Raw genomic sequence first — 12,918 nt, 5'->3', positions numbered from 1 at the left:
CAGGGAATGTTGTGGCCCCGCCTTCTAACCCTAACCTCAACCAGTCGGAACTTTTCATACGAGTCGTGAGAGCATCATGTTGCCTCAACAGCACTGTATCAGTGATCAACATACGAGACAGATGAAGAAGCGCAATCACAGAGCAGAGCCTAATCTCACCATTACACACTGAAAGAAACAAATACCGACTAAACAAGGCAAAAAACAAAACAAAACATGTAATCCAGACACTGAAAAATGTCAACATTTCTGGGACAAAAAGTGGTAAAACGCTGCTTTATGGTTTGATCCACATTTTTTTATCCTGATCTATCCTGTTACCACAGCAAGCCTTCTTCAGACCCTCTGTTCTTTGCGACTTTACACCGTGTGGGGTGTCTGAAAGCGTCTCTGCCTGCGATCGCACTCACGTGTCCGTGCGTATGAAGTGACAGCGCATCCCAAAAAGAGGTCCAACACTTCAGCGCGCACCTTCATCCGGGTTGCATTTTCAAATCTAAATATCCATAAGAGAGAGAGAGAGAGAGAGAGAGAGAGAGAGAGAGAGAGAGAGAGAGAGAGAGAGAAGAAAGTTTCTGTGCACAACACAATACCTGGCGCAGATACATAGCTCACGCAAACCGGAGGCGGCTGTGAGCTCGGACTCGGACAGATCGTGTGTGTGTGCGTGTGTGTGTGTGTTCTGTGCGCTAAACGGAGCCGCACGCACTCCAACAGCCTGGCACAGAAAGACGCTCTCAAAAACACACCGACGGATCATATAAAAAAAGCACATTTGTGCCCATACAAACAGCAGTGTGTTGTGATCAGCCACATTCCCGTGCATCCCGGGGCTCCATGTCCTCCGCTCAGCTCCGGTTACCGGACAGCGGCAGTCAGACCGAGAGCGCGCATTTACACCGCCGCGCAAATTTCACTCCCCGACGCCGGTAAATGAAGTTTCACGTTTATTCTCACCTCTAGTTCCGTCCACACCGACTCCTGGTTGCACCTGTCCCACGCCATCCAGCCACTGAATGACGGTACGAGAAAAAAAATGTAATAATAATAAAAAAGAATTAAAATAATAATAAAAATCAATAGGAAACGTAAAAAAATCCAAGAGTTCCCGATGGTGCTATCGTGCAGGGAAGTGCCCCCTCACTGAGAATGAACCGAGGGGCACCTGCCTTACAACTGCTCTCCGTCACATGACGCAGCTATTAAAAGTAGGCAGGGAGGAGTGTGTGTGTGTGTGTGTGTGTGTGTGTGTGGTGCGCGAGCGCAGCTCCGCACGATGACGCGCCGCTCCAGCAGGCGGGCTCCTACTTCCGCTTATAAGCACAAGCTTATCTTCTCGCCTTCTAGTGCAGCTACCCAGCCGACGACACGACTACAAGAGGGCATGGTTTAAACTTAGATTGTCGCGTGGAATTGAGTTGGAAGTGAAAAAAAAAAAAATCAGGTCACTAGGCTATTACAGGGAAATTAGATAGGCTGCTTGTGCGCGAGCCGCGTTTCTGCTCTGAAGTGTGTAGATGTTCTTCAGCGCACAGATTTGCGCGGATGTTCTCCGTGTTTCCAGACTGCGTGTCGATCTTAATTGCTATTTTGGTGCTGCTTAAGGGGGGAGAAGAAAAAAAAAAACACGCTTTAATCCTTAATTAGTTTCGCGCAGCAAAGTAAACAGATACCGAACGCTCTATTAAGCGAATCTTTATCCCAAATCTCCAGACACGGTGTGCAAAAAAAAAAAAATGGAAACAGGTTTAGTCGGATATTTTGGGTTGAAATGTTTATGAAGCAGATTTTAAGACCGTCCGGTTCCATCGGTGTCTTCTGTTCGGTGTCAGAAGCTCTAATGTGTCAGCTCTGTGCACAGCTGACCAGATGTTGGTGTGGTGCTCCTCCTAGATGTGTCACTATGTGTCAGCTCTGTGCACAGCTGGCCAGATGTTGATGTGGTGCTGGAGAGTTATCTGGAAGTTGGCTTGTAAGGTTTGTGGAGCGAAGGAGCCGTGCTGTAGCTTGTTAGTGCTCTAACAGAGATCTCACTCCAACCCCACAATGGAAAATCATCACATGCTTCTGCTCATGACACACAGGGTTTTTCCTTTCCTCAACGTCCAGCAGCAGCAGCAGCAGCAGCAGCAGGTGACAACGGTGTACAGTGTCAACATTTCGTGTATATGAAACAGTGCCGCGGAAAACAAAAACAAAAGGTCTGTAGACAGTCCAAACAAAGCAGGAGACACAGCACACAGACTAACAGCTGCCTCTGAAGCTCAGTGCTCTGTCCCTAAAAGCAGTCGCTGGCTGCATATAAGACAAATAAAGCTGTCTATTATAACAGGAAATACAATATATAGATGCAGTTTATGTCTAAACGTATGTAGCTGAACATCACAAACATATTTCCACATTGAACACATCACGCCCAGGCTCCTATAAAAGCCTCCACTCTTCTGGAAAGGCTTTCTTGTACATTTTGGAGCATGGCCCTGAGAATGTGCCTGCTGAGCCATTAGTGATTCCAGTACATCCCAAATATACTCAGTGGGGTTGAGGTCAGGGCTCTCTGCAGCAGAGACCAGCCTTGGCAAACTATGTCTCTATTGAGTTTATTTCATGCACAGGGGCATTGTCATGCTGGAACAGGTTTGGGTTCCAAACCTTCACACTACAACACCTTCCAGACAATTGTGTGCTTCTGACTTTGACGTAATGGTTTACAGAAGGCTCACATATGGATGTAATGGCCTGGTGTCCACAAACATTTGGCTATAGTATGTGTGTACATTACTACATGAATTTGCCTGCCATGTGACAACAAACACAATCATACACTTCCTGCTTATCTCATTTGTAGCCAAACTATAACTCATGTCTAAATAGTCTTGACTTGATCCACTGAAGCTATAAGCCTAACATGGCCAACAAGGAGCAATACTTCTTCATGCTGCGCATCTATGTGGGGCAACATCAATGTAAACAGTCCGACACCTATAACTACACATATGCAAGATGTCTGCTATGCATATCAAACTTATCGACTATGTACAGCTGAAGAGAAATCAGCACATGGCAACCATTTCAAGATAAGTAATACAATATGTGTATACTTTTATACAATTGTATTTATTATTTTGTTATACATCAAAAAAAGGTGCTGCAGATTCAAAATGGCTCTTCATCTGTGCAGTGCTGATAACATGTCAATGATATGTTTCTTTATGGACATCAGTATAGCATACAGTGTCAGAAATTAAAAATGCAGGTGTATTACAAATTACTTTGCAGAGCTGCAGAAAGTGTGTGATTATCCTGACATGCATTTTGCATTATTATAATTGGTAACCATATGCTTCCAATATTTGGCAGCTTCATAGCTACAAGATAGACACCAAATTCAATGTCTTGGCTGATCAACTCCTGTTACAGCCAGTGGAAAATTTTAAATCGTTGCTAAATGATTCTTTTAACTCTGTAACTCTAATGCTCCGATGATTAACCACACATATACACATTAAGCCAATTTCATAGAGAGCAAAAAACAAATAAATGTTATGGCCGAATTATGTGTCTTTTCCGACAAACACAGGCAGCTCTGACAACTACACTTACCACTTACAGATATTATATAAAATATCAATGTAAAAGAAATTAATCTGCAACCCAACAATGCAGCGATTTTAGGAGATAGCATAAGGAATGCAAATGGATGGCTGCATATTGCATAGTAGAGGCATGTGGCACTTTCTCTCTCTCTCTCTCTCTCTCTCTCTCTCTCTCTCTCTCTCTCTCACACACACACACACACGCACACACAACCTTATCTGATTGTACTCACCATGCCAATTAAGAAAATGTAGGCTAAAAATAGACTTGTCTCTGTTGTAATTTTCTTTCAAATGCCTTTTAATTTGGTTCACTGTGTTACGCTGACACGATGAAGTCTTTAAGGAAAGCTGATAGTATGTTTTACAGAAAGCCGGTCTCCAGTCAAGCAAAGCACAATGTTACTGTATATGGATGGATGTAAGAAGAAATATCGTACATGTTAACAATGAGATTTGAATATAAATGCCAAAGGAATTATTTGAAATCACCAAACAAAATCAACATAACACACTCGCCATACCAGTGCACAAGGAACCAGATAAAATGCAGATGTGACTGTATATGTATGTGGTTTAAAATAAGGAGTGTGCTGTTGTATGAAAATAATCAACGACTGGGTGTTGTGATATTGCTAGGAGGGGATTGTGTTCCTATAATATCACAGCTCATTAATGAACAAATTGTAGTATATGTTATCTATTTATAGTTACTTTTTACTATTAAATAGTACTAACCTACTATTTAATGTTGTGGAACTTTCACAAAACAAGTCAGTTATTCTTATCACTTACATTATAATAACCGTAAACAGTTGTTTCGTCACCAGACATTTTTGTCCCTACTAAAAAAGAAAAAACAAAACCCTCCATGCCTAACCAATATCAAAGCGATAAAATATACAGCCATACCTCAAACTCGTATACCTCAATACAGCTTTACCTCAAACTATAAACCAAAAACCTCAAGTATTGGCTCTTTCCAAAAATAAATCTCCATTCTGAAAACGTCAACAATTACATGTTTTTTATTCAGAATAAATGGAGCATCTGTCATTTAAATATCTGTGCAAGTTGTTTCAATGAGCTCATTAGCGTAAGCCTCATAACCGGAACTACTGTCAGAAAATTAAGACCGCAATAGAGAATGAATATACATGTCTATTTTTATTACAATTGAAAAACTCTGACTTAAGAGTCTTTAGTCTTGTGCCTGACTTTCTAGCACAAAATGAAAGCCCAGATCCTACAATTCTGCAATTACTCTTTGTGTTATGTTGATGAGGGCATGAACATGCATTTAACATTGACTAGTGTGTAAATTAAGTCTATATTTGAGGTTACTTGCCCGAAGAAATGCTTTGATAAGCCATGACCACTGAAGACTTGGACATGCCTCTCCACTAAAACATTTATTAATGTGGGCTTGGAAGCAGATTTGGGGCAAAGCCCAAGGAGCTTACCTTGCAGTTTGAAAGCATCTGTGCTCATGTTTGCTTAAGCTGACTCTTTTCTTTTCTAGGCTGTATTTCATCATTTGTGGTGGGAAAACCATAGCACTAAGAAACAGGCAAAGGCTGTGTGCAAAATGTTCAATGTGGACATCTGACAAGAGAAAACAAGTGGATGCATTTTATACATTTGGCAAGAAGTACATATTACAGAGTGTCAAAGACAGATTCTATCATAGTGAGTACTGGCATGGTGTGAGGATCATGCTGGAACTGTGGCATGGCAATCCAAGTGAAACATATAGCTGACATATTGTACAGGACATATGTCCTTCAGTATGGTTTTACTGCCAGTCTGCTCTTGATAAAAAAAGGACAGGCATAAAATGGTATATAAACATGCATGCATATGAAAATTTAACCCAAATCATTCGGTGTTTAATTAAAATCCCCATCTTTATTAAGCCAACCTGACTGCTGTATGCAATATGTGTGAATCAAAATCCAACATCAAGAAGCTTTGGCTGTTTGGAAAGATCTGTGATCATTAAATATGCCTTGCAACCAAAAACCAAAAGGAAAAATAGATGAAAGGTACTTTTAAAATATAATGAGAGGGACCCCACATATACCTCACATAAAATGCATTTCCACCTCAGTACACAGGATACAATCTTAAGTCTACAAATAACGCTAAGGATAATTACAGCAAATGAAAGCCCACACTTCTGAAAGGAAGTCATCTCCAGAAAAGAATGAAAGGAAGGTATTCAGCCCCACTCTAGCAGAACAATAGGCTGTCTATTGACAAAGTCGGCCATTTCACAAGAGGGTTAGGAGTGTGGCTGATTGCTGCCTTGGAGAGTCCGGCGTGTATTGCTGCAGTGAATGCCATAGCTGAGGCATGCTAGCCAGGGCTCAACTATGAAATTGGAAATAACAATGGTGTGAAACAGCCACATGTCACCAACAGGAGACCATTCAAGAGAGAAGTATGGGCTTGGTGGGGAAGCCCTGGTTTATTTCACAGTGAAGGCTTGCAATGCTGAAGCACCTCTTATTGCAGATGAAAATATCACGGTCACTTAATAGAGTAGGGTCTTATACAGGATACAGCAGTGTGTCCAAAAAGCTCCCCTATCACCATACATTCATTAAACATGCTGGCACAAAAAAAACAGATTTACATCAAAATGGAATGGCAGAGTTTGACATTTTTTGACACTAGTCTATGATAGTGAGCTAAATGATTCTCTTCAAGTGATAAGGCTGAGTGATAAGATCAAAGCAACTCAATGTATTAGCTACGCTAACCTGAAAAAAGTGAAAAGAACATTAACAACAGCTCTTTTGAAGAACTGGTATGATTAGAAGTCACTTTGTGTGTGAAGCTGAGCTTGCCTTTTTTACCCCTTTAGCGGTGTGTGCATGCCGGAGAAGAATTAGGTCACTATCTGAATGGCAAGCTAGGTTTAATTCTATGTTAAAATCACATCATGAGGTAAGGAGGGAAGAGAAGGAGGGGCACAGTGTGTGGAACATTCACGAAACATTATTGAAAAGGTGTGCACTGCCCATGACCAGACTAATTATTTTCAGAAAATGCGAGGAGCTGAGAGAAAAATACATGTGAGATGCATTTCTGACTAGCCTGCATACAGGGTGGAATTGTGAGGCTGAAAATCCTTACGGCATCATAAAAATCAGTGTATCATCATCTTTTTTCCCCTTACAGAAGGACTTTCTCCTCCACCCACCCAAACATACTGGGAAAAGGAATAGGAAAAATAAAGCTCTTTTTAATTTTTACCCAAACCTTTGATGAACACACACAGAGGAAGGAACATCGACTGAAACCAATGTAAATATTGCAGCACATGACAAGGTTATCAGATTATTTTCATCTAAGAATTAAGTGATCACTGACTGTATCAATGCAATACAGCAAATTCCAGTAATCTTAAGGTTGTATAAAAGATCATTATATTAGTTGTATTATTATATTTCTGGTCAGTGAAGAGAACAAAGCACACGGCTGTTCCATGTAGGTGTAACAACAGAAATCTTAAAATGTCATCTTGTGACACTATGCAGGATATTCACTCTGTGTGTTCAAACACTACAGCACAACAGAGAGCGTTCACACTATGGGGAAACCACAAACTGAATACTGATGATGCAACAACCATCTGTGGTCAGGTGACAAGGAAGCACAACATGGCCTTACTCTCTGGATGGGAGGCATGGCACACTCTCTTTATCCTATCAGTCAAAGTGACAGTAGCCAATTATGTGAGCTCCTGTATTTGGAAGAGGGCAGATAGTGCTTTCCGATTAATGTGTTAAGATGCCCTTTTATACTGCAAGAGCAGCCACTGATTGGCTTCACATGTCTCAGTGAAAGCATTTGTTAGCCTTCACCATTCCTGGTTGGTTGTTGTGATATGGGGGATTTGACTGGTGGGGAGGAATTGCCAGGTAACCAAACTGAGGATAAAATGGGTTGTTGATGGTTCGGGGTCAAGAGAAGCTGTGATGACACCAAAACCCAGGTTACTGTACCTGTATGTGTTTGCTGTATATTCTCCCAGCATTCATATGGCTTTCCTCTTATATCTCTGGTTTTCTTAAATGAAACAAAAACATGTAGGTGGATTGGCTATGATGAATTGCCCCTAGGTGTGAATCAAAGTGTGTATGGTGGCCTGAAAACCCATTCAAGGTGTGTCCCTGCTTCACACCTAGTGGTGAGGATATGAGGATATCGTATCAGCTACCCCCATGACCAAGCTGTAACCAAAGACGCACGAATGGACAAATGATCAAATGACAAATAAAATCAAATAAAAAAGACAAACCAACTAGTCCTTACAAGCATATGGCATATATTTCATAAGCCGTCGTTACTATCACACTCTTTTCTCCAAATTCAGGTCTATTACTCTGTCACAGTCTCAGGATGCTAGCAGTTCCCCACCAGGAGACTTGCCATTGCGGTGAACAGGATTTATCAGACTGCAGTCAGCCCCTCTCATCCAAATGACACATGTAATTAAGGAGTAATTGCCACATTATCTAGACATGAGGGAAGATGATCCACGTAAGACAGAGAAACGGAGACACAGAGAGTGCTTGCTCAAAGCAAAAATAAAAACGTGAGCTGAACTGCAAACAGAGATACTGCTTTGCCTGTGGCTGAAATACTTTGGAACATTTTTTTAAATAAATAATGACTGCTATTCCTTTTATTAAAAGACGAGTATGAGACGACTAATCAGAATTTCAGCTTTCATTTCCTGATATATACATCTAGATGTGTTAAACTACTTAGAACATGACACCTTTGGTGGCATATCACCCAAATCAACCAAATGTACAAGAGCAGACAGACTTAAAATAATGAAAGTAAATAACACGTAATATTTGGTTGAATGTCCCTTTCATACAATAGCAAGCTGGAAACTTAATGGCAACCCACTTACCCACTGATGTCACAAAACTGTTACATTATTCTTTTGTAATGTTTCTCTAGACTTTTACTTCAGCTTGTTGGTTGTTTTGAGTGGTTTGGTATTCGATCTCTTCTTCAGAATTTCAAATGCTGCTCAATTGGGTTAAGGTCTGGTGATCGACTTGGCCAGTTTTAAACCTTCCACTTTTTCTCCTTATGAAGCTCTTTGTTGTATTGCCAATGTGTTTTTGGTTTTTATCTTGCTGTAAGTGCCTTCCAGATAGATTTCTCTGTAAATTCCCAGACAGCTCTCTGGTCTACATGTTGGTTTATCGTGTGTAACATCAAATGTTACAAATGCAGTTGTCACAATTAAAGCCCAGGGCTCAAGCCAAGAGTAGACATTCAGAGCTACTAATAGTTTAAACAATCGTTCTAACAGGCGGGGGGCACGGTGGCTTAGTAGTTAGCACGTTCGCCTCACACCTCCAGGGTTGGGGGTTCGATTCCCGCCTCCGCCTTGTGTGTGTGGAGTTTGCATGTTCTCCCCGTGCCTCAGGGGTTTCCTCCGGGTACTCCGGTTTCCTCCCCCGGTCCAAAGACATGCATGGTAGGTTGATTGGCGTCTCTGGAAAATTGTCCGTAGTGTGTGATTGTGTGAGTGAATGAGAGTGTGTGTGTGTGTGTGTGTGTGTGTGTGTGTGTGTGTGTGTGCCCTGAGATGGGTTGGCACTTCGTCCAGGGTGTATCCTGCCTTGATGCCTGATGACGCCCGAGATAGGCACAGGCTCCCCGTGACCTGAGGTAGTTCGGATAAGCGGTAGAAAATGAGTGAGTGAGTGAGTGAGTGAGTGAGTGAGTGAGTGAGAGTGAGAGTTCTAACAGGCCATACAGTACCTGGAACCAAAGGAATACAAGTTGACATAACTAACTATTCTACTTGCTGCCTCAGGAATTATGTACAGAGTTACATAACCACTCATTTTACTTTCACTCTCAAAAATCATACACAGTTGTTTTAAGTCATGGATTTATTCATTTATTTACATACTAAGCCACTTATTGACTTCTCCCTCACTCTCTTATGCACCGATTTACATACAAACTCACTTACATAACGTTCTTATTCATTTACCTCTTCATCTATTTCCATTCTAATTCACTTATGCTCCTGGTCACTTACTTATGCACTCATTTACATACTAAATGATGCTGTAGCTTGCAGTAACTCATTGGGCGTTCTTAATTCCTGGCTTACTCATTTTCCCATATTTCTAGTTAAGTCAAACTACAATATTTCATTAGCTAGGGTCTCAGATGGCTTAGATTTGAGGGCAGGGGTGAGTTTGTGAATATGCATATAACAATAAGCCTATTAGGATTCCAGAATATGTAAACACGGCACTGCTGGGAAATGATGACGATGCTAGGCCAAAGGGTTGTGCTGGGTTTCTTTTATATTTAATACTTGAGTACAGTGTGTGGTGTGCATGTGTTGTCCTAAGAGACCTTTCTGAGTCTTGAAACAAACAGAGATGCACACTGTAATAGAAGATCTTATGCTAGTTATAATGTGAGGAATATATCAAGGATTGGGTTTAGGAATCGGATTGACGTTAGCTGAAATATTTTCCACTTTTAAAGATTATCAATAAAATGAGCATACTGTTTAGCTAACTAACAGGTTCAGATTGAAGATTCTCATGGCTTGGTGTTTGGTTAGTGGATGATAGAAACTGCACGCTTCTACCCTTTTGTAGAAAGAAATAAAAGTTTCCTGATGCTTAGAACTTTTGAGACATTTGAGATATAAAGAATGTAATTGCACTGAAAGTCAAGGTGTTGCCCAAATGCTGTAAGTTCATTTGTTGTTTAAACAAAGTTAGCTAGCTAGCATTTCCATCCTAGCCAACTCAGTAACGACCAAGACATCCAGTGCTACTGTAAATAGGTCGTTTCTTGTGCTTATGCAAAGTATTTAAGATTGTTAAAGCGGTATAAATTGGAATTTGGAAATTGGAATAAATAAATCGGAATGGTGGCTAACTTGCAAGCTATACCTGTTCAATTCTTTGTTAGCATGCCTACTTCACTGATGTTATAATTAATTACTTGCCTATGGAAACTGCAAAGACAGAGCACCTCAGACCAATTATCCCTGCTAATTACCTGTAACCTCAACCATCTCCTGGCTTGGAAAGTTGTCAAAGCTGATATTTTGCAGCAACAGCAGTGTTTATGAACACTTTTCCAGTTCCGACATTCAACAGCAGAATAGGTTAGACAATACATTTATACTTGCTCTTAAACATCACTATCATCTCCTGCTTTGTGTTATCGCAGCTGATGTCAGAGAAGCTTATCTCACTCTGAGCTCTATTGGTTCAAGAAACTCAAGTGACTGCATATTGTTGATTATCTGACCACATTAAATTGATACCTCAGTATGCTTAACAGCTGATGTTTTATCTGGTGACAAAATGCAATTTTCAAAAATTACAGCGTAGTATTCTGCCTGATCTCTGCTCAAACAATACTATACTGTCAGTTCATCTCAAGACACACAAGAAGGTAACTGAAAATCTGAGCAGTTTGAGGAGACAGAGAGGAGATATTTCAGAAAGGGGGTCATCTATGCTGTGGGCTGATAACCTGTGATAGTAGCTGAGTAATTTGCCACATGCCCCTCTATCGCAAAAGAGGCACGGGGACATGCTGTGATACAGGGCGGGGAATTTTAATAGAGCAGCCAATGGCTCATAGAGATAGCCCAGTTGTTTTCATCACATCAATTTCATGCTCCTGTCACTTGTCCTCCGCCCATAAACCAAAACAAACAGAGGCGGAGAAACAGAGAATGGGAGAGTGGCGGCAACACTGACGTGTGTAACAATTATTGACTGACAGAATTGACTAAAAAGACTCTTTAGCTTAACTTAATCTCTCACTTAATTAAGACTCGAATTATAACATATTTTTTTATTTGTTCACACTTCATAATGACATATATGATGATGGACTAATTATGTCAGAAGTTTTAATACTATCAGGAATAGAAATTGTTTTATGCACATAAATTGGTTGAAATGCTAAGAATGCTAAATAAATGACAGTCTATTATTGGTTCAGGTCACCTGAATTTAAAGGTGAGGATTAAAGGGAGAGTACACACTCCCTGGAAAGCCCGTTATAGTCTTTCTTTTGTGCATACGGAAAAAGTTGGCATCGTTCCTTAACAGCATGGAAAAACAAATACCATCCATGAGGGTCTTTTTCCCCTGAATCCTGGTTATCTATAAATGGCCAGACATTATTATCTTGTACAGTATCTGAAATGCCAGGCTGCTCATCACTGGGTCTCATGTGACACTAAGAGTCTTGGAGTCTAAATATTTCCTTTCCTAACATGCCTGACATGAGATCATCATTTCAACTCGGTCTATATAAGCCTACAGCCACAAAGAACACAACTTGAGCATGTCTGAGAGGCTGTTAATGTTTAACCTTGTGTTTTTTATGGTTTTACTCTTGGTTAACATGCATAGGCATTTGAATAGACAATAAACACAGGCCTTTCTATAAACACAGATTTTTACAAATGAACAGGTTGATTGGTTTGTGGAGATTTGCTGCTGATTTATGTGCGTCTCCGGCCCTCTTAAAGCAGCCTGAGCAGAGTTATAGCCTGCACTTATGGACCATAGAACAATAGTACAAAAGCCAACTACAATTTCACTGCCTTGGGAGTTACAGCCAATGGTCATAAAATTCATACCTCGTAGATTCTTTGTTTACCTAAATGATAAACCGTGTGTATTTAAACATGCTCAAAATACACAAACCAGCTCAATCATTCACAGAGAAAAGATCGGACATTTCTTGTACACATTGCTTAGACTCACTGAAACATATTCAAGCAAATTTAAAGTATTCTTTACATTTTCTGTCTATATAAACTGATCCCTTCTTTTAACGTAACTAATGATGGCACATTTTGAAATTAGCCCTGCATGAAGCAGAAACCACAGCTTTTGTTTATTAAACCCTGCTGATTCCTATATTAACCCAGTTAGGTTAATGACAGGTATTTTACTTAATAGCATTTTTATTACTCTCTGTAAGTATGCGGCAATTAGCTTGCAATAGATGTATGAAACGTCTTCTACACAGAAGCTTACATTGCAGAACATTGATGGTTGTTTAAATAATGCAAAGCCTTATAAAAAATTAAGAAAAACAACAGATTATGTTTTTATTTGCAGGGATTATTATGCTTCTGCGAGGGTTACCATGTCTATATTTAAAAGCCAAAATGAAAACCATTGCAACAATGAACAGGTACATAGCTAAGACACTAAAATAGCATCACGGGGATCTTCTACATGAAGTCATTTAGATAGAAAAAGAAAACAGTAGATCA

The 12,918-nt window shown here is 40.3% G+C and overlaps 1 protein-coding gene and 1 long non-coding RNA gene across 4 annotated transcripts in view; one reads left to right on the top strand and one right to left on the bottom strand.

Moving 5' to 3' along the window:
- The window catches only part of ppargc1a (peroxisome proliferator-activated receptor gamma, coactivator 1 alpha), a 34,575-nt gene extending 33,217 nt beyond the window's left edge, over window positions 1–1,358 (bottom strand). Inside the window, exon 1 of one of the 3 annotated variants that reach the window (XM_060874406.1) lies at window positions 958–1,358. In XM_060874406.1, the coding sequence (XP_060730389.1) occupies window positions 958–1,005 (48 nt within the window). In that variant the 5' untranslated portion in view covers window positions 1,006–1,358. The remainder of the gene's footprint in view (window positions 1–957) is intronic. The other 2 variants (XM_060874408.1, XM_060874407.1) reach the window with 2 other exon arrangements.
- Window positions 1–12,918, top strand: part of LOC132848572 (uncharacterized) — a 34,058-nt gene that overhangs the window by 4,315 nt on the left and 16,825 nt on the right. The gene's annotated exons all lie outside the window — the stretch shown is intronic.

This window comes from Tachysurus vachellii, chromosome 7, assembly GCF_030014155.1.
Source record: "Tachysurus vachellii isolate PV-2020 chromosome 7, HZAU_Pvac_v1, whole genome shotgun sequence".
NCBI classification, from domain to species: Eukaryota; Metazoa; Chordata; class Actinopteri; order Siluriformes; family Bagridae; genus Tachysurus; species Tachysurus vachellii.
The sequence above is the reverse complement of the archived record's forward strand: the minus strand, read 5'-3'. Positions and strand labels throughout refer to the sequence as shown.